Source organism: Xenopus laevis, chromosome 1L (assembly GCF_017654675.1).
Source record: "Xenopus laevis strain J_2021 chromosome 1L, Xenopus_laevis_v10.1, whole genome shotgun sequence".
In the NCBI taxonomy this organism is placed as follows: domain Eukaryota; kingdom Metazoa; phylum Chordata; class Amphibia; order Anura; family Pipidae; genus Xenopus; species Xenopus laevis.
Window position 1 is genome coordinate 43,825,548 of NC_054371.1, and position 22,596 is coordinate 43,848,143.

Consider the following 22,596-nt stretch of genomic DNA (forward strand, 5'->3'; position numbering starts at 1 on the left):
GAAAGCACCCATATTTTTAGATTATACAATGATAAATGGTACTTTTCAACCAATATAATGATCTGGCACTTGCTTTAATTATAAATTAACTAAACTGGTTAAAGTTATTTGTTGGTTTTGGTGGGTTGATGACCAGTGGAAAGTTTTGTCATTAGGGCTTGTGTACAATGTTAAAAAGTTAAAAAAAAGAACCCCAATCAGGCATTTTTATTTCAACCAACACCCAAAAAAATCATATTAGTCAAGCAAAATAAACTTTAATTACACAATATATATTATTTGAATCTTGTTTCCTTCAGTCTGGGAATTCATTATTATAACAAGCAGGCATTAGCTATTTTGTGGACACTGTTATTAAGGCAAGCCTTGTCTTGTCTCAGAATCTTGTTTGTGCACCAGAATGGGGGACCCGATGTCCATCCCCATGCCCTGGCTACAGATTTAAATGGTGAAGAGAACAGGGGAATGTGGGGAGCGCATGTGACATCTAGGAAGTGCTGAATGGAAAGTGAAAGTAATTGTCCACTTTAATTGATGAGAAACTCCTTAATTCGACTGACAGCCTTCAACAACTTCAAACAATTAGAAAGAAATTTAATGAACGAAGCATATGTACTATAAAACTATATTTTGAACTTTGAGGTTCTACTTGACAGCGGACTCCAGCGTCTTCACTATGTCTGCAATTTGTCTGTCCCCAACCTTTAAATTTGCATTCAAAGATTGATTTTTCATTTCCATTGCATTCAACATCATCCATCCATATTCGCCCGAGTCCTGCAACCAATACAACATATCCCTTAAAAAACATATAGAATGAAAAATTGCAGCCCATTTTAATAGCTAATGAAGAATTTTGGATCTAAACATCGGTTAGATTATAAATCAAATTGAATTTCAAATGAGAAATCCTGAATACCCCAGAATGGTATATTATCATAAAAATATAGTAGCTTAAGTGCACTACTTTTAGCACTTCTATATAAAGGTTTTTGGAACAAGAATATTTGCATGCATCTCTTTTTCTGCCCAGAAACAAGATAATAATCATTTCCATCTTTCTAAAATATCTACATTTCTAAATTATCTTTTAATATCCTAATGTACGTCACCCCCTTTAGGAATATGATATATTCACACTCATATTTATTATTCATGTTTGATTCCACTAAAGATTCCACTAAAGATTTTTGGATTTATCATTTAGAAAAAGGATTCCAACTGAATTAAAGTCAGAAATAATTTTCAATTCATCTAATTCATATCAGTCACCTAGAAAACATGCCCATGTTTCATATCCATCAATATTGATACTGAGATAAAGAACAAGAGAAAAATATTTTTAAAAAATGTAAATACAGCCCATAGCCTACTATGGAATTTGATAAGTCAGAAGAGATGTTCTTTTTAGTTTCTGTAATAACTCAAGGCTAGTGATGGGCGAATTTCTGCCATTTCGCTTTGCCGAACAATTTTCGAATTTCCCTCGAAATTCGCGTAACTGCGAAAAATGTGCGAAATGCGACTATTCTGACGCTGGCAACAATTATGATGCCCATTAAAGTCAATGGGCACCCAGAATTGTCGCAGGTGTCAAAAATATTTAGCCGTTGGCTAATTTTTGCGGCAAATTTATTCGCCAGCGGCTAAACACGGACATTCGCCACGAATTTGCGTCTGCCGAATAAATTCGCCCATCACTACTCAAGGACATGGACAATACTAAATTAGGAATTTGAATTGGTTGATTCAGTCGAATCATTAGGTTTGTTGAAAAATTCCTACAAAGATTGAATGGCTAAAAATGCTGCAGCAAAATTGTTCGATGTTTGATACATCTACCTCTTATTTAACATTATATTTAAACTTATTTACAGCATTTTCTTGGTAGCCCATTTATTCATCCCAATTCAACATGTATCATTGCCTCATTTTTAATGCTGAGCTACTCTTCCTCTTGGATATCTATATAATAAAGTCTAAGTGTATCCCAAAAATATTATTCACATGTATTGCATTTTCCATTCACAGGGCAATATGCATTCCTTGTATTCCTCAGTTCATAGTTTTAGATTTCCTATGGGCTATGAATAGGATTTCCTGCTGCACTGCATTTAATTATATCTATTGCTTGAATTATATTCACTGTGGCTATGTCGTCTATTCATATTCTCTATATGCATATCTTTGTATAATACTACTTATATACATGGTGTACAATTTACACTACAATAATAGCAAGGACAGGAAAATGTGCAATAAACAAAAATATATAATATATACACAGTTACACCAAAGATTAAATGGCATTTTTTAAGAAAATAGAAGGAAGGAGGTCCATGCCCTATACAGATTACAGACTAAATAGCTAGCGAACTTAAAGTTACTTATGGTTGGTTCATTAGACAATAAGTCTTTCTTACAGAGAAATTCAGAAATTAGAAATCTAGAATTCCAGAGTGAAGGGAAAAACACAATTTGAGAGGGTGATGGAAATGGATGTAGCTGGTGAGAAAAGACAGTAGCTCTGAGACAAATGGAGGTGATGAAAGGAGCAGAAACACATGCAGAGAAAAGAGATATTAAGAAGTCTGGAGGAGTGAAGGGCTTTGGAAATTAAAAGAAGGATTTTTTAAAGGACCAGTAACACTAAGCATTTTTTAAGTAGAAAAAAATTGTAGCCCATCCAGTAATACATCTATCTACATGCATGTTCCAGATCTCCTAGCACAATTTTTTTATAAAACCAAAGATCAGTGACACAATGCTAGAGTGGCTTTTTCAGTCTGCCCATATTACCCTTCAGTGAGATTTGTTTATTTAAGTGCTACAAGCACAAAATGCAGCACTCAGGTCAGCCATAAATCTTCTAAAAACCACAAAACATCATCATGCTCATGCCTTTACTGCTTGCAGCTCTTACAGAAATAAATCACAGCAAGGAGGTGAGACTCTTCACACATCCCATCTCCCTGAACCTAGATGGAACAAATGTAAATAAACAGAGAGACCAAGTACAAAGCTGGCTAAAAATCCAATCTAGCACTGCAGCGACAGACATCCAGTTTTAGAAGATGTCAGGCTATGAGATTGTTGATTCAGAGCCAGCTCTTCACAATGGAACTGCTTTCAGATTAGTTATTGCTTCTCCTACTCAATGTAATTGGAGGAGTCACCGAGGGACTTGTATTTTTACTATTGAGTGCTATTCTCATATCTTCAGGAAGCTGTTATTTTGTGTCAGGCAGCTGTTATCTTGTTACCTTCCCATTGTTCTGTTGATAGGCTGGGGGAAAGGGAGGAGGTGATATCATTCCAACTTGTAGTGCAGCAGTAAAGAGTGACTAAAGTTTATCAGAGCATGCCACATGACTGAAAGCATCTGGGATACTAACCAAATGCCTAGTCACATATCAGATTTCAAAATTAAAAATAAAAAAATCTGTTTGCTCTTTTGAAAAATGAATTTCAGTGCAGAATTCTGCTGGAGCAGCACTATTAACTTAAGTGTTTAGGAGAATATGTGTTTTTCCACGACAGAATCCCTTTAACAACAAACAAGAGGTCTGTGCAATATTGCAAATAAAGGAATGAAAGCCTCTTGTGGTGAAAAAGATCAAAGATTATACAAGGTAGCCTGCTGCATCAAGAGAGTAAATAAACATGCTTGATAAAGGAGGGAAAGGCCAGGTTAAGTTGGAAAATAATTAGTTCAGTTGTTCACAATAACTCACTAGCATGTTTATAACATATAAAATATGTCAAAAAGCCTATTGATATAATACCAATTACCAGCACAAGATTATATATAATGGTAAACTAGTAATTTTACGAACAATAGTGATAAAGCAGAAATAACTATAACTATACACATTCGTCTATACTCAATGTCCATATAGAAGCTACTGTTACACTTTTGCATGTTCTATATATAAACTGTTTGTTACCTTGGCCAAAGTAGGCAAAGTAGGCAAAGTAGGCACAGTGTGTGATGTGTGATGATCACTGGAATCTTCAAGATGGTAAAGTTATTTGCAAGATGCTGGGATACACTGGTGCTGCTCAAATATACGTATATTTGAGCAGCACCAGTGTATCCCAGCATCTTGCAAATAACTTTACCATCTTGAAGATTCCAGTGATCATCACACACTGTGCCCCATTCTCCATTGTGTAAAACTTCAACTCTTCCTAGGCGGGCACTTGAGCCGCCAACCAATCGGACTAATGGTGCTGCAATTTGGAAAACCAACAGTTGCTTTTAGCCCTTGTAAGTTACATCTACAGACATGGGAGCAGCATTGCAAAACTCCCTACTCTGGCATAGATATTCCCTTGTACAAAATACAGTTCAGAAGTAAAATATAAGAGTGTAATGAACCAACAAGGTTATGAGGTAGTTTCATCAAAGATAATAGTACACAACTTGTATAATCATTTATTTTTCTCTCTCATCTGTGGCTTTCTCTTTCTAATATATTTTCTCAAATGTTCTTGCATTTATTAAAGGTCCTAAGAAAAGTAATTGAGTTTGCCATTGACAGAAAAAATATTTTTGATGAGCTTGTGAAAGTCTTGTCGTTCTCAACTGATTGTGTTAAATGAATATTGTTTTATTCTGTGCTGTAGGAAAAAAAATTCAATTTGGTCAAGATGGTTTGATTTCAGCAAGAAAATGTTTGGTTTTATAATATTCATTCTGTGTTTATAATTGTTTAGCATAAGGTCTTCTCAAAGTAATGTTGCCATGTTAAAGCAATGAATGTTTATAAGTATTTCGGTATAGCCCTGTATGTTTTGACCAAACAAGAACAATGATTGAATGGTATAAAAACCAATGTATTATTGATAGTTAAAGGAGAAGGAAAGTCTGTTTGCACTTGGGGGTGCCAAATGTTAGGCACCCCAAGTGATTGCACCACAGAGCGATCTTTTTCCGTCTTCCTCTTTCTTCGCACATGCGCAGTAGGACTAAAAGTCGGCTATTTCATTCTACTGCGCATGCGTTTGCCCTGGGAAATTTGAAGAAAGAAGAAGCCAGAAGAAGATCGCTTTGTGGTGCTCGCTGGTATAACCCCAGGCTGGTGCAGTTTTCTGCTGATAGGAGCACCAGCCCTGGTTTCAGGTAAGTCAATACAATCACTTGGGGGTGCCTAACATTTGTCACCCCCAAGTGCAAACAGACTTTCCTTCTCCTTTAATTAAAGTAGCTCATTTTGTATTTTGTCTATTTGCATAAGTTAATGAAAGAGCTACTGTAGGATTTATTTTGCTATTTTGTAAAGATCTTACCGGTGGTGTTGCTGGAGGTCACTTCTCCATTTTCTCCCTTTTCACCCTTTTGTCCTGGTGGACCTTTAATAGAAAATTGAATAATGTTATCTTTTTTGTCAAATATTTCTCTTTTTGCAAAAAAATTCAGTTTAATGCTGCATTAGGATTATGCAATTTGAAATACTCTTAGGGGCCCATTTATTAAACCATGATTTTTGTGGTTGAGTTTTTCTTCTGGGAAAACTAAAAGCTAAAATTTATAAATTATATTTAAATTTATATTAAATTTATATCATATATTTATTGTACCCCAAAGTTGCTAAAAATCCTAATATGAAAATACTCCATCTTAAACCTGTCAAGGTCATGTAGAAGTTAATGGCAGATGGCCCTGAATAGTGATCTGAGCTGGATAATCTGATAAAGTCTGGGTTTTTGTCCAATAATCTGATAAAGTCAAGTTTTCACAGTGACAATTCAATAGAGTTTTCAGAGCGTCAATCTTACGAAACAATCTTACGAAACAGATGCTCGATTTTGTTGTATTGTTTTTCCTCTCTGTCTTTTTAGAGCAAAATGATTGATAAATGAGTTCAGTTCATGGATGGAATTTTGGTCAACTTTGTTTTAATAAAAAACTTACATTTATTTGAGTTTTAGTAAATAACCCCCATATATATGTTTGTATGTATAACTTTAATTATATGGCACTACTAGGATACACAGCACTGTGCAATTTTACAATATAGAAAAGTACAGGTTCAGGAAGCACAAGCATTATAATAAATAATAATAAATAAGTATAAATACACAGAGATCAAGTGCCATGTGGTACAAGACACAGAACAAGGTCCCTGTCCCATGGAGCTTACAATCTAAGTGGGTAGATAACATACAGCACAAAAAAGAAGGTACGCAAATGTTTGTGCATTGGCCCTTAAGACCCTTAAGAGGAGTTTACCATGACATGATATGGTGGCTTATCAACTTTATGATCATAACTCTGTAACTTAAAACCCCTGTCTTTGTGAACACATGCACTTGAATATACAGTATACTGAATTACTTAGACAGGGGACCAGGGAATGTGCACTGATTAATTGGCCAAGTCAGTAGCACTTATTATACTTCATACATTGTTACTTAGCTTTAGGAGTGCTCCCACAACCCCCCTTTTTGCATTGGCCCTGAAGTGCCAAGACTGAACAAGATATTGTTCTAGTGCTCCACAAGGAAATTTCTTTTTGAAGACATGTTCCCAAGAGGGAATTCCAGAGCAAAGGAGCAGCAAAATAGGTTTTAGGCAAGAGAAAGAAATGGGTGTGGATGGTGTGAAAAGATGGTGGTTTTGAGAGAGGTGCAAGAACCATATAGAGAGACAAGTGAAGAGTAGCAGAGGAACAAAGAACTTAAAATACTAGTAGAAGGATTGTGTATGTTAGCTGTTGATTAAGAATAAGCCTTGATAAATATATTACCAGAGGATGAACAGGTTCCCTCTTGGGAACACGTTTGCCACCCAGCTAGTATTTCACTGGCCTACATTACATGGCAAATTGCCAGTTAGGGCTGGTGCTAGTATTAAAAAAATCACCGGCAATATATTTGCCGATTTATAAGTGTCAACTGTCAACCCTTCCTATAAATCCCTCCCTTCACTGCCTATCTCCATGGCCCTTTACTCCATTTTGAGCAGAGGCCTGCCTCAGCCATTTACATTTCCCTGCTCTATTCACCCCTTTCCCTGCCCAACACGCCCATTACCAAACCTGTTGCGTCTTCCTCCCACCCTCAAATTACATCAACGCTCTCCCCCCCAACCCAAAGGCCAGTATTATTGGCACAAAAAGGTGGCAACTCTACTTGGGAGAGTGTTATGTTTTGGGTAGCCGAGGAGGAGTAGAGTATAACAGTGCTTTATTAGCAGGCTCTCATGCAGCCATTACACAACAGTAACTTTCACTTTCACTTTGAAGCTGTCAGGAAGTATGCACAGTATAAGTCTGGACACAGTGACTATACTCCATTTGTATAAACACCACAGAGAGCAGGAGGATTCTAGCAACAAAAAACTGCATTAACTTGAATACCTGCCCTATTTCCTTATAAAACAACTGCATCCTCAGTCACTACCAGTGAGTGAATAGATACAAAAATGCTGGGTTACATTGATTCACCATAGCTGTCCCTTTATGCTATATGAGGTGGATATATTTATGTCATTAGTGTAAAATAGCAGATACATATGGACACCCCATTGCTGAAAAACAGTGCAAGGTGCAAAGCAGTATAAGGGATGATTTACTGTACTTACTGTACCTGGAATTCCAGAGCTTCCTTTTGATCCTGGAAGTCCATTTAGTCCTTTTTCCCCTTTGGGGCCCGGAAATCCTAAAACATAGATGCATAATTGCTTAACATACAATGTAAAGAATGAAGCAGTAATGAAAATGTAAAAACTACCAAAAATGTTTGAGTTTGAGCAGCCTTGTGCTATTTACACTGATGATTCATATAGGGTTGGTACATTTGAACTTCTGGCAAGGTGGTACTGCTAACCACCAATTTCACTGGGCTGTCTATGACTTAAGGTGTAAAATGAACCTAAATGTGCTTGTTTCTTTGCAATAATTAAATTTATATATATTTCATATTTTCATTTGAATAACCCATCATTGAATCAGTTCATAAATGCTGTATATAAAAGCTGCAGTAATAGTGCATAATCTCTGTTCCCCAGGTTAAAGAACATAAGCTTAGTTTGGTTTTCTAAAAAACAATTATTAGGCAGAATCCTGCTCAAAAAGTCCAAATCCCAAACCAAATACTGTATTCGGTGCATCCCTAATTATTATTATCTCTAAATTTCACTGAGGGCTATTTGCTGTTATAATCTTTTAATGATCTCTGTAGCGTGTATATTTCCTGGGAGGAAAATATCATATAATGTGATGAGACCACTACCTTAAATCAGTATATCATCAGTACCCCTCAATTAATACTTTAAATTGCAACATTTTTTATAAATATTTTGCAGTTGCCACATAATTTGCCTTTTAACAGGAACAATACACCAAGGGGATATTTACTAAAACTCGACTTTTTCTCACACTAATAAAATAAAATGTTGACCAAACTCCCAAAACTGAATCCCCTTAATGTAACAATAATTTTTCTTAAAAATGTCTGTGCAAAAAACGTTGCTACAAAATTGTGCGTCAATTCGAATTGTGCCACTTAAACCCAAAAACTGTCGCCACGACAACTCGAATTGTCAGCACAGATCACAAGGTCAAGAAACATCTGCCACTGACTTCTACATGACCTCGATAGGTTTAAGATGGATTATTTTCAAATTCAGAAAATTTTAGTTTTTTTTCCTTCTAACAATATGAGTTTTACCCTCAAAAAACTCAAACAGAAAAAAATGAGGTTTAATAAATAGGCCCCTACAATCTAAACTGACTGCTAGTAAGCCATGCAGCATCTTGGTTTTATACTAAATGAATATTTTTACATGCAAAACTCAACAAAAGAGGCAAAATAGAAAAAAATTTACTTTTTTTATTTTAGAAACCCAAAGAACTACTAATGGTATCCAAACACTAGCAGATACTCAGGAGTGCCCTACTAACTGCATGCTGCCGTAAACTTATGAATAAAGAAATATTTAATGGATGGATATGCCCTCAAAAATAAAATAACTTCAGTTAAAATTATATGGTACCTATGAAATATATACTGTAGATCCACAAACCTCTTAATCCTGGAAATCCTGGGGCACCTGTATCACCTTTCATACCTGTGTCTCCCTTTTCTCCCTTTGGACCAGGAGGACCTACAGTGAAACATTCAATTCATACAGTGTTATATTTATGAGATGAATAGAGTGTCATAACAGTTTAACAATTTTGCACCAATGGCAACCAACCATGGATTTTATTTCAGTTTCTAATTTTCAGTGAAAAGTTCAAAAACAGTTGCTGGTTTCTAGGGGTTAGTACACTGAAAGTACCCAGTGTAATTTAACTCCAGTGAAGTGAGGTTTATCTGCACCTCAGTAACCATTATTTTAATAGACACAAAGGTGTCAGTAAAAAGCCCCTTTATTCCCACTGTCAGCTTTACAATACCAAATTCCTTCTCTATCTACACAGAAACCGAGAAGCACAAGATATTAAGACAAAAGGTGCTCTCATATTCAATCCTTTGGTAACTTAGTCCAGCAATACTTGCCCCACGCGGATCACTACACATTTCTACAAATCCAACGTTGACTCACATTTTCAGTAAAATTTTCCATCACTAATGTGATATGGGTAGAAAACATGTGTCTGAGGGCTTCCCATTCAGCTGGTATGGGTTCAATGCTTTCCTTGTTTTTTGTTGTCAGGGTGCACAGAAGCAAAAGTAAATACATTGGGCATTTGGGAATCAGAATTCCAGCTCAATCTTATGATGTTAAAGATTGGGAAAAACGCTATGAGGTGTTAAAACTGCTACAAGGTGTTCTTATCATTTAGAACAATACTGTAAGTGGTACCTGACCCCACATAAATTGTCCTACATTTACTATGGAACCTCCCATCACCGAGTAGAGCTGCAGAAACCCTGAAAAATACCTTCTGGGAATGCCCAAAAATCCAGCACCTTTGGCAAAAGGTTTTATCTTACACCACAAGTTGTGCTGTTCCATTCTGCCTGTAATGAAGTCTCACCCTGGTGGTCTAGTGGGGGGATGGCAGGGACGCCTGCCGTCCCCGCCGACCATTCTGCCTGTAATGAAGTCTCACCCTGGTGGTCTAGTGGGGGGACGTCTGCCGCCCCCTCGGGGCGGGGCCCACCACGCTGCTTCTCTTCTTGTGCCGGGTTTCTTTCAGTGCGCGCGCATGCGCTCTTCCAGATTTAAAGACGTGACGTAATGACGTCAGCGCGCAATGGCGCCAAATTTAAAAGTATTAAAGGGGCATTCCCACAGTTGTCATTGCCCGTGATAGGATTGCATTTCCTGGTGCTCCTGAGCCTTGTGCTAATCTGTCTGTTATATTCTGAACCTGTTTTGACCCCTGCCTGGCTATTTTTAATATTCTTACTTCTGGATCCTGACCTTTGCCTGCTTTCGACAACGCTTCTGTTTAACCCCTTGTTTGATCACCCGGTTTTGACCCTTTGCCTGTTTGACGATCCTTGCTATCCACCTGCCTTGACCCAGCCTGCCTGACTACGATTCTGCCTAATCCTTTGTACCGTGACCTTTGACCCAAAAAGACTCCGTGCCCCTTTGCCAGCCAGAACATCTCGCCTTGTACCCCTCGTTAAGTCCAGGTGGCACCCAAATAAGCTGAGGGCTCCTCCCGAAGCCCAACAGTGGTCACACTACTGGTGAAGCCGAGCCGAGACCAGGGTACCAGTTTATAGAGCACATACTCCTTTTTGGTATAGAATATGGATAACTACTCCTATGGGACCTGTTGACCAGAATTTTTAAGGCCTGGGGCTTCCACATAACTGACCTTTCCATAATTTGGATATTCATACCTTTAAGGGATACTGTCATGGGAAAAAAAAATTCAAAATGAATCAGTTAATAGTGCTGCTCCAGCAGAATTCTGCACTGAAATCCATTTCTCAAAAGAGCAATCTGACATGGGGCTAGACATATTGTCAATTTCCCAGCTGCCCCAAGTCATGTGACTTGTGCTCTGATAAAATTCAATCACTCTTTACTGCTGTACTGCAAGTTAGAGTGATATCACCCCCCTCCCTTTTCCCCCCCAGCAGCCAAACAAAAGAACAATGAGAAGGTAACCAGATAGCAGCTCCCTAACACAAGATAACAGATACCTGGTAGATCTAAGAACAGCACTCAATAGTAAAAACCCATGTCCCACTGAGACACATTCAGTTACATTGAGAAGGAAAAACAGCAGCCTACCAAAAAGCATTTCTCTCCTAAAGTGCAGGCACAAGTCACATGACTGGGGGCAGCTGGGAAATTGACAAAATCTCTAGCCCCATGTCAGATTTCAAAATTGAATATTAAAAAATCTGTTTGCTCTTTTGAGAAATGGATTTCAGTGCAGAATTCTGCTGGAGTAGCACTATTAACTAATGCGTTTTGAAAAAAAAAACATGTTTTCTGATGACAGTATCCCTTTAAGTTGAAAATAATAGTGAGATGCAGGGAGACCTCAAAAAACAGAAATCTATTGTTGAGTGACAGAGGTTCGAAAAAGCAAACTAATTTAAGACCACAGTGAAAAAGATCTGTGTTGTGGCCTCCAAGCCATAGAAAATAATTGGTATGAAACAAATAGCAGAGGGAAGCAGGCAACTTATTCACTAGCCCCAGTAGAACAGAGTGACAAGTACAGTACCTTGAATTGAACCTAGGAATTGCACCCAAGAAAGCATGTAAATCACTAACATGTTCCCATGCCACCTTGCTCCATTTTTATTGCATCGTTAAAAGTAAAGTATCTTTTACAAACTCTCTGGCCCTTGAAGACATGGTTCTCAGCTGTTCACTGTCTCTATAAACTAGACGATCGCTGAAGAGACTGAAATGTAGTAACGAGGGCCGTATTGCTTACATAAATAGATTCACATTTGTGACTTTAATGTAAAGGGGGAAAATGTAAGGGAAATTAGCACAGCATGTGCAGGATATTTACTGTACGTCGTCCTCTGAGTCAGGAATCCAGCTGGTTCATTACATAATATAGTCATGATTCACTTACTCATCTATTGTTTTTCCATCCACAATTTGTCAACTCCCCACTGGTACCTGGCATTTAAGGCCCCCAGCAGTTTGAAGAAATTATGCAAATGGGAGAAACAAAGACATTGCAGCTGAAACATGTGCGCATTTGTCCACAACACAACAGGAAGATAACAGGGACGTGCTACTTTATCTGTTTACTTTGCACTCAAGCAGTTTTTCAGTACTTCTTGGATGTTATCCGATTAGGAATATGGTGGAATTAACCTTGTCTTCGGAATTCCTCCAGTCTTACAGTACTACAAAACTAAGAGGCACATTTACAAAGCTCGAGTGAAGGATTCGAATTAAAAAAACTTCGAATTTCGAAGTGTTTTTTTGGCTACTTCGACCATCGAATGGGCTACTTTGACCTTCGACTACTACTTCGACTTCGAATTGAACGATTCGAACTAAAAATCGTTCGACCATTCGATAATCGAAGTACTGTCTCTTTAAGAAAAACTTCGACCCCCTACTTCGGCAGCTAAAAGCTACCGAAGTCAATGTTAGCCTATGGGGAAGGTCCCCATAGGCTTGCCAGCGTTTTTTTGATCGAAGGATATTCCATAACTATTTTTATGATGCGCACAGCATTGCTAGTACTGATAGTACAGGTAGAGGATCCGTTATCCAGAAACCCTTATCCAGAAAGTTAAGAATTACGGAAAGGTCATCTCCCATAGGGGTAAATTTATCAAAGAGTGAAGTTCCGCCACTAGAGTGAAATTCCGCAGTTCTCAATTCATTTCTATGGGATTTTGAAAGGCCTATTTATCAATGGGTGAAAGTGAAAGTTCACCCTTTGATAAATACGCCTTTAAAAATCCCATAGAAATGAATGGGGAGTGGCGGAATTTCTCTCTAGTGGCGGAACTTCACTATTAGGGGCCGATTCATCAAGAGTCGAATATCGAGGGTTAATTAACCCTCGATATTCGACTAGGAACTAAAATCCTTCGACATCGAAGTCGAAGGATTTAGCACAGATAGTACGATCGTACGATCGAAGGATTATTCCTTCGATCGAACGATTAAATCCTTCTAATCGAACGATTCGAAGGATTTAAATCCAACGATCGAAGGAATATCCTTTGATCAAAAAACTTAGGAAAGCCTATGGGGACCTTCCCCATAGGCTAACATTGACTTCGGTAGCTTTTAGCTGCCGAACTAGGGGGTCGAAGTTTTTTTTTAAAGAGACAGTACTTCGACTATCGAATGGTCGAATAGTCGAACGATTTTTACTTCGAATCCTTCGATAGTCGTAGTCGAAGGTCTTCGAATCCTTCACTCGAAGTTAATGAATCGGCCCCTTAATTTCACTCTTTGATAAATATACCCCATAGACTCAATTTTAATCAATGAATTAAAACTTTTGATTTTCTTTTTTTCTCTGTAATAATTAAATAGTACAGCTATTATGCTGTATAATTAATCTTTATTGGAGGCAAACCTAGCCTATTGGATTTATTTAGGGGCACATTTACTAAGCTCGAATGAAGGATTAGAATGAAAAAAACTTAGAATTTGGCTACTTCGACCATCGAATTGGCTACTTCGACCTTCGACTACGACTTCGACTTTGAATCAAATAATTCGAACTAAAAATTGTTCGACTATTCGACCATTATATAGTCGAAGTACTATCTCTTTAAAAAAAACTTTGACTACCTGCCACCTAAAACCTACCGAGCACCAATGTTAGCCAATGGGGACCTTCCCCATAAGCTTTCTAAGCAATTTCAAATCGAACGATTTTCCCTTCGATCGTTCGATCGAAGTAAATGCGGCGGGATTTTACGTCGATGGCCGAATGTCGAGGGTTAATTAACCCTCGATATTCGACCCTTAGTAAATGTGCCCCTTAATGTTTAAATGGTTTAGTAGTAGACAAAGTTTGCAGATCCAAATTATGGGTAGATCCCTTACCCAGAAAATACCGGGTCCTGAACATTCTGAATAACAGGTCCCATACCTATAGTTTCATTGCAACAATAACCAATGAATAGTAGGTACTCATCAGGGTGAAATACCGAGTTAAGTAGAGGCACAACTTTGCTCATGTTACTTCATAGCACTATAGATTTTTAATACCCCATACCTCTTGCATCATGTACAGGTTTTCAAAGGATGTTGAATTGGCATATTCTACTTTACTCTTAACATTTTCCATGGTTGCTATTAATTGTTCCACTGTTTTCTGCATTTTATTAAACATCATGTTGTTATCCTGCATGTTTTGCTTTAACTTAAGTAGATTCTGGGCGTTCATGAAAAGTTCATATCTGAAAGCAGAAAGGTTCTGGACAAACTCCTTAAGAATAGTAGAAGATTCATAAGTCGTCCATGCATTATTTTCTCCTTGCTGCGTTTCGGCCAGTTCCTGAATGTCTTTTTCGTAGTTTGAATTCTGAACTAAAAATTAGAAACACAATGTAAAAAAAATATATAAGATCCGTTATCCAGAAACCTGTTATCTAGAAAGTTCAGAATTATGGGAAGGGCGTCTCCCATACAGTCCATTATAAGTAAATAATACAGATTTTTAAAAATTTTCTCTGTAATAATAAAACAATACCTTGTACTTGATACCAACTAAGATACAATTGATCCTTATTGGAAGCAAAACAATCCAGTTAGGTTTGAATAATGTTTAAATGATTTTTTACTGGACTTAGATCGAAATTACAGAAAGATCCCTTACCCAGAAAACCCCCAGGTCCCGAGCATTCTGGAAAACAGGTTTCATACCTATAATCTTTTTTTTCTTCATTTAAGCATGTCTCTTTAATTACGTGTTCAAAATACAAGCCCTGATCAGCAGTAGAAAATGATCATAGATTAAAGTTCAATTTAAATGAACATGTACAAGATGTAGATGGAAAATAATGGAAAAAAGACATCTGGGGGCAGATTCACTAAGGGTCGAATTTCGAAGTAAAAAATACTTCGAAATTAGACCCTCGAATTGAAATCCTTCGACTTCGAATATCGAAGTCGAAGGATTTAGCGCTAAACGTTCGTTCGATCGATCGAAGGATTTTTCGTTCGATCGAACGATAAAATGCTTCGAATCGAACGATTCGAAGGATTTTAATCCAACGATCGAAGGAAAATCCTTCAATCAAAAAAAGTTTAGCAAGCCTATGGGGACCTTCCCCATAGGCTAACATTGACTTCGGTAGCTTTTATCTGCCGAAGTAGGGGGTCGAAGTTTTTTTTAAAGGGAAAGTACTTAAGGTGGCCATACACGGATAGATCCGCTCGTTTGGCGATGTCGCCAAACGAGCGGATCTCCCTCCGATATGCCCACCTTGAGGTGGGCAATATCGGGCAGATCCGATCGTGGGCCCTAGGGCCCAACGATCGGATCCTAGCATTCACAAACGGGCGGTCGGATCGCGGGACCGCATCAACTAACAGATGCGGCCGCGATCCGACGGGGTTTTTAAACCCATCCGATCGAGATCTGGCCGACTTTCGGCCAGATCTCGATCGGGGAAGCCCGTCGGGGGCCCCCATACACGGGCCAATAAGCTGCCGACACGGTATGTCGGCAGCTTTTATCGGCCCGTGTATGGCCACCTTTAGACTATCGAATGGTCGAATAGTCGAACGATTTTTCGTTCGAAACGTTCGAATCGAAGTCGAAGGTCGTAGTCGAAGGTCGAAGTAGCCCATTCGATGGTCGAAGTACCCAAAAAATACTTCGAAATTCGAAGTATTTTTCATTCGAATCCTTCACTCGAGCTTAGTGAATCTGCCCCCTGATATGTGAAACCTCTGAAGTTATCTATGTACATATCTTAGGCGGTTATTTATCAAAGTCCAATTTTATCTATATAGCTGCAACCTCCAATCAAATCTGATTTGTTTTTTTAAGCTTATTTATTACATTTTATTTATAAAAACTCTGATTTTATTGGATTTTTCACCTGAAAACTCAGATTTCTTATGTTTTTTGCCTGAAAACTCTGAAAACATCTGGATATTGCACCCAGAGTACATCAAAAAATCATCAATTCAGAAAAAATTGTGATTTTTTAAAAGTCCGATTTTATAAAAACAAATCACAATTTTTTTTGTGATTTTTGCATTGGGAGTTTAGTAAATAACCTCCTTAATGTATTAATAATTAAGGAAATACTATGTCAATCCAAAGTTTATTTTATGTCTACTTCCCGAGTAATCTTAATATATGCTGCCCTTTTGCTTAATAAAAATTGATTCCTCCCACTTAAAGTGAATCCCTAAACATTTGCAAAACATTTCTCTGAATGCATAATGAATAAAATTACAATTGGACTCAAAGAATAATTCCATTAAAAAAGACGTCATCTTTGAATTTATGCATGCGGCCATATTGTCCTCAAATCAATATTGCGGAGGAAGTTAGTCCAGGTGGGAAAATGGATAGATGCTACTGAATTATTCCTTTTTATACTTTTTGTAAAGTATATATAAAACTGATTTATCTGATATATTATGGAATCAGGTTTGTGGTTATGGCGCTACTTTACGGCGCTACAGTACTTTACATTGAGCACATGAGAAGGATTGAATGACTACTCCAATACTGATCTTTTTTTGTTGTAACAGTTTTTGGTTTTGTGTATTTTTCTTGGGTAATTTATATAAATTTTAGGAAATAAAAGAATGACATTTAGTGGGGAGTAGATTGGTTATTTCACTTGCATTACAGTACCTGTAGAATGTTGACATACATGAAGGGATGGATAATTTCTAGATATTAAATTATAGCGTCAAACAGATAGAGATGTAATAGCGTGGTATAATTGGTTTCCATTTGTTAATATAGTGATACACTAATAACAGAAGTCAATTTTAAAGAGGTTGTTCACATTTGAGTTAAGTTTTAGTATGATGTAGCGAGTGATATTCTGAGACAATTTGCAGTTGGTTTTCATTCTTTATTATGTATGTTTTTTAAGGTTTTTTTTAGCTTTTTATACAGCAACTCTCCAGTTTGCAATTTCATCAGTCTGGTTGCTAGACTCCAAATTACACTAGCATCCATGTATCATTGATTTGAATAAGAGACTGAAATATGAATAGGAGAGGGCCAGAATAGAAAGGTGAGTAATAAAAAGTACTAATATCAATACATGTGCAGCCTTACAGAGCATTTGTTCTTAGATGGGGTCTGTGATCCCCATTTGAAAGCTGGAAAGAGTAAGGAGAAGAAGGCTAATTATTCAAAAACTATAACATATTAAAAGTTAACTTAAAGGTGACCCAAAGTTTACCTTTGAATCCAATAACAAGCATTAGAATGCCCAGGACAACAACATATAGTACAGCAAGGGCAAGGCCAATTAACTTCAGTTTTCTCTGAATGCCTGTTAAAGATGTATCTAGAAAAAGATTGCAATGTTAGTTAATTTTAATTTAGTCTCAATAAATTGCATTTAATTATATTGTTAAATTAATTTTCCTACTAAGCATGTTGTATTAAAGCATCTTGGTGAGACAAACTCAAACTAAGAATCCAAGGTTTATGTATATTGTTATTTGTAATACACGCTAATATGAAACTGTAAATTATTCTTAGTAACCTGAGCCTATCATATTATATAAGAGATCTGTTATCAGGAAACTCACTATCCAGTAAAATTAGGAATAGAGCAATGTCATTTCCTATAATATCCTTTTTTAATAATTTTTGTACTTGATATAAACAAATCTGGGATCCTACACTGGAACGAACAGCACGCATCCAAACTATAAATTTAAAGCTCAGAATTTAAATCTCCTGTGCTTGCGTGTTATTCAGGGCATCACAGAAGATCCCTGGAACTTCAGTAGTAATAGCAGAATTGTGCTCAAGGGATTATACTCAAGGCCGCTGCAGCTTTCAGCCAATAGGAGCACTGCCCTGGGGTCTAAATTAAGTGATTATATTCAATGGGGTGTTAGACACCCCAACCCCCCAGTGGCCTTTAAGGGCCTGTTCTCTAGTGTAAAGAGTCCCAATTTAACTGGTCTTTCTTCATAACTAAGACCTTCCATACCCTTGACCAGCTTAGTCGCTCTATTTCATTATTATGTCCTTTAAAATCAGAACTATTGCCCAGATTGCTAGTTTGTCAAGATCACCTGCATGAATGACACATTCTAAATAGGATTATTTAGCCTGCGTACGGACTGAGCTTTGGGGGAAAGGGTAGTATTTGAATGCTTTGTGGGTGTTTTAGGGGCATAATGGGATATGTCTATAATGAATTGTAAGTGTGGCCAGGGATTTCATAGTTGTTTTTTTTTTTTTTCATTGGAATAGATTTCATTCTAGATAGTTAGGTCCACCACCCAGGGGGACCAGATGACTAGTAGGAAAACAGACCCTGATAAATAAGAAATACAGAACCACCATGTCTTGTTTCAGATTTTAGATTCAGTGTCATATTCTTGTTTTATCTTTTCATCTACTAGGAGTATTTATAGGCGCTAAATTAAGCATCTGTTCCCTTTGACTTCACATAGGGTGGTCCTTAATGCTTTTAGATGTATTTTCTAAGGAAATGTGTTAAATATCTTTTCAAATGACAACCACCCCCATGGCTTAATAGCATTTTAAATTACAACCACGCTTTCTGTTCTGTGTGTCTAACATTTGAAGGTGATTCATTTTCCTTTCCTGAAATTCAGAAAATTGGTTGACCCAGTGTATTTGTTTTTTTGCTAATATTTAATGAGATAATACTATTGTTATTATTACCTAGGTGTTCTAGTATTGGTACATTTCGTGAATTCCTTCTTTTCTTCATCCTCGATTGTTATAGCACACCGGATACAATACAACATCATTTGTATTTGGTTCCTCAACTAGAATCACTATCTTTTTATTGCTTGACTACTTGTACACGACATGTTTCGGGCCTATATGCCCTTTATCAAGTGTTAATCAATGGTAACACTTGATAAAGGGCATATAGGCCCGAAACATGTCGTGTACAAGTAGTCAAGCAATAAAAAGATAACCACAGCATTATATGCTTGCAGAGTGCTCTCCTCATTTCTTTACAAATCAAGTTACAGATATCAGGATACCGGTGACCTGATCGAGGAAAGTTGCACCCTTTTTCCTGAACCAAGCGGGCGGAGCGTTTTGGGATATTATACTTTCTAGAATCACTCAGGCTTTGAGCACACAGTTCATTTTTCAACTGCTAGGGGCACATTTACTAAGCTCGAGTGAAGGATTTGAATAAAAAATACTTCGAATTTCGAAGTATTTTTTTGCCTAGTTCGACCATCGAATTGGCTACTTCGACCTTCGACTACGACTTTGACTACGACTTTTAATTCGAATCGGAACGATTCGAACTAAAAATCATTTAACTATTCGAACATTCAATAGTCGAAGTGTTGTCTCTTTAAAAAAAACTTTGACCACCTACTTCACTACCTAAAACCTACCGAGCACCAATGTTAGCCTATGGGGAAGGCTTTCCTAGCAATTTCTGATCGAAGGAAATTTGTTCGATCGATGGATTTAATCGATTTTTCCTTCAATCGTTTGAACCAACGAATTGTGGTAAATCCTTCGACTTCGATATTCGAAGTTGAAGGATTTAACTTCTATGGTCGAATATCGAGGGTTAATTAATCCTCGATATTCGACCCATAGTAAATTTGCCCCCTAGTATGCATGTAGAAGTCCATAGCTGGCTATTTTCATCTTGCCATACTAATATTTACATAAAACTGTTCTCTCAAGGCCAATACATCATGCCTATTGCTACTTTATGTGGTTACCTGTTTGTATTGACACCATTTGACAACATTATTTCATGACACTATTTCTTTGCTCTGAAAAACCTTGTGTGGGATGAAGATTGCTAATGGTGCCCTTGAAAGAGAAGCAGCACTTGGGGTATTATACATATGCTACATATGCTACAAGGTTAGTTATTTAGAAAGTGTCCAAAAGAGTTGGATAACTTTGTGGCAAGTAAAAATGTTGATATTAAAACTTTAGGTACAATCTTAAACCACTTTAAAGCCCCTTTCTGAAGCAAATAGGAGATCAGATGGGGTTTCTTTGCATTTTTCTGAATTAGGTGAGATTTACTCAGGCAAAAGGTTAAACTTGATGGATATATTGTTTTTTGACCTCACCTACAATGAAAATATTAATCTACAGTTCAATAAAGATTTTTGTAATTACAAACTGTAATATACTACATTCTCTTTTTTAATGTTAAGATTTAATGCTAGGTGCATAAATTGGTTCCAATATGCTACCAAATGCCTCCTGTTATTCATAAGGGCAATATGCAGCAAGTAGCCCATTCTGCCTACTTTGAGACACAATCGGAAGTGCAGTACTTAACACCTGCCTTAACCATGCAGTAAGCAAAGGGTTCCCTAGGTACACTCCTATGTCTTGTCTGTCTCAGTTACTCTGGTATTTGGGGCAAAATGTTGCATACTGTATGCAATTACTCTGGAATTCTGAGTAAAACATGACAAATTTGCCATGTTTTACCCAAAATTCCAGTTCAGATTTTGAACTTGGATAGTAAATTAGACATTCTGATTTATGCAAAACGTTATGCTGGTGCGAACGAATAAAATGGCCTTGTTTCTCTTGGTCCTTAACAGATTAAAAATCTAGTACAAACACTTACTTGGAGAAAGCAGAGATTTCAGTGACTGGTTATCAAACTGCACAGAACCGACCTCATCAAAACAAGCAATGTTATCAGGACAGTCATTTGATTTTGCCCAATGTGCCATTTAAAAAGCTGTGATAAGAAGAGAAACACAATCATAAATGACAAGTTATCTATTATATATTATGTGACATTTTTGAAATGGGTTTTTAAAAAGCCTACTGGAGCTTTCTTCATTTAAGGTTCATCTTTAAATTATTTTCTGGAAATTGGTTGCCTCTACCAACTGAACATTTCATCTCTTTATTGGGGTCACTATATATGAACTCTACCTTCACCCAGTTGTTGACTGTGTCTCAAATTTACAGATAACGAGGGGTTTATGTAGAAATCTGGTGAGTGAAATCTGGTGAGTGAAATCTGGGGAGTGAAATCTAGGGAGTGAAATCTAATAAGAACCAAGTAGGTAGAAAAAAGTGTAAAATCAAATTACTTTCAATTGCACTGTATTGCACAGTGTAGTGCAACAAATATAAAGAACTATAGATAACTTTGAATTATAGCTATAGGTAGAATACGTTTCAAACTAAACTATATTACCTGGGTTCATTATGAACATGTGTATATACTGTAGATAGTTACCATAGGTTAGTGTTAGGATGAATAGCCAGCCAGCTCAAAATACAGTATATGATGAGACAGACAGAGAGAATATTCCTTTAGCCAAACATCATATATACCTAGGTACAAATAAAACAACAAATATACAAGGAGAAAAGTAACTGCTGTTAGTGGGATTACTAATGGTGAATTGAATCATTGTGCTAGAACAGCTACCAATCAGAAGTTAGCATTTAACATTTTACTGCAGGTCCAATGATAAAAACAAATCTTTGATTGGTCACTAAAGGTAACTGCACTGGATAATGGGTTGTGGGGTTATTTTTTAAATTTCCACAAGATTTAAATCTTTGGACTAAAGACCAAATGTAATTAAGTAATACTGGATTCTCTTTATTGGCTTGAAAATGTGTAGACAATTGTGCAGAAGACAAGAATAATGTAATGGCGGCGCTAGTACATTCCTTATAATTATGACTTGACTTATATGACTGACTTCTTCGCTGAAAATTAATTTTAGAAGCGTTAGTGTATAATGCTGTATAAAATGCAGTCTATAATGCTGACAAACTGAAGTTAAAATATGAATGGCCTTTAATTTTTTTTTTTCATGTTTCTGGTGCAGTACATGTAATACAATTTGCTAGCATTTCCATTACAATACATCAACTGATGAAGAGAACATTTCACTTTCTATAGGCTTTCCTGGGAACACTAGACTCAATTTACATTTGAAAAGTAAGGGCAGCTTTTGCATATGTATCGGCATTTACCTACCCGTAAATCTTTATTCCCTGAAGCCAGGGCGGCAATAGGTTGAGTGATTCATTCAGTTCTAGGGAAAGTTGCTTTTTTTATGTGTGTTCTGTACAAGAATCAGTTTTCATAGTGATTCACAGTAAAGGCTAGGCGTTGATCTTTATTTGTATAATTATGTATTAACAAGATACAAAATACACAAAAACCTATTAATGCACATGGACTTTCCAACTCCCACGGAATTCTCAGAATAGTACGTAAATAAAAAAAAGTGGACACAATGTGCAATTTTATCACTATGCTTCTGTTCATATTTTTTAAAATATATATTTTGAACAGTGTGGAAAAACGAACCCAAATATTTCTATAAATTATTGTTAGCTACAACAACATTTCCACAAATGGATTGGCCTGGGGCAGTTTCTGTGCTGACAGATGCTATGTGGCTACTTAGATAGGGCTACATAACTGTATATCACAAGACAGACTCTTAAATAGAGGTGACAGTGTGATTTCCCAGTAATGCTACGATACTTACACTTA

The 22,596-nt window shown here is 37.0% G+C and overlaps 1 protein-coding gene across 1 annotated transcript; it reads right to left on the reverse strand.

The window, feature by feature from the left end:
- Positions 1 to 415: 415 nt before the first annotated feature.
- On the reverse strand, positions 416 to 20,797 carry LOC108719597 (macrophage scavenger receptor types I and II). Its single transcript, XM_041583858.1, has 10 exons — positions 20,689 to 20,797; positions 17,305 to 17,412; positions 14,139 to 14,452; positions 9,279 to 9,423; positions 9,032 to 9,112; positions 7,594 to 7,665; positions 5,293 to 5,355; positions 4,068 to 4,233; positions 3,948 to 3,964; positions 416 to 777 (listed from the first exon to the last, which is right to left on the reverse strand). The coding sequence occupies exons 1-10, from the start codon at positions 20,795 to 20,797 to the stop codon at positions 575 to 577; spliced, it is 1,278 nt and encodes a 425-aa protein (XP_041439792.1). The 3' UTR covers positions 416 to 574.
- Between the last annotated feature and the right edge of the window lie 1,799 nt (positions 20,798 to 22,596).

Bases quoted from the DNA above. Each gene is read 5' to 3' on its own strand.
- LOC108719597 (XM_041583858.1), bottom strand. From the start codon at position 20,797: ATGGCACATTGGGCAAAATCAAATGACTGTCCTGATAACATTGCTTGT. The intron at 9,424-14,138 runs GTATGGGGTATT...GTTTCTGTGTAG, and splicing joins ACCTGTACATGATGCAAGAG to ATAGAGAAGGAATTTGGTAT. The intron at 9,113-9,278 runs GTACTAACCCCT...GTTTCACTGTAG, and splicing joins TTACACTGGGTACTTTCAGT to GTCCTCCTGGTCCAAAGGGA.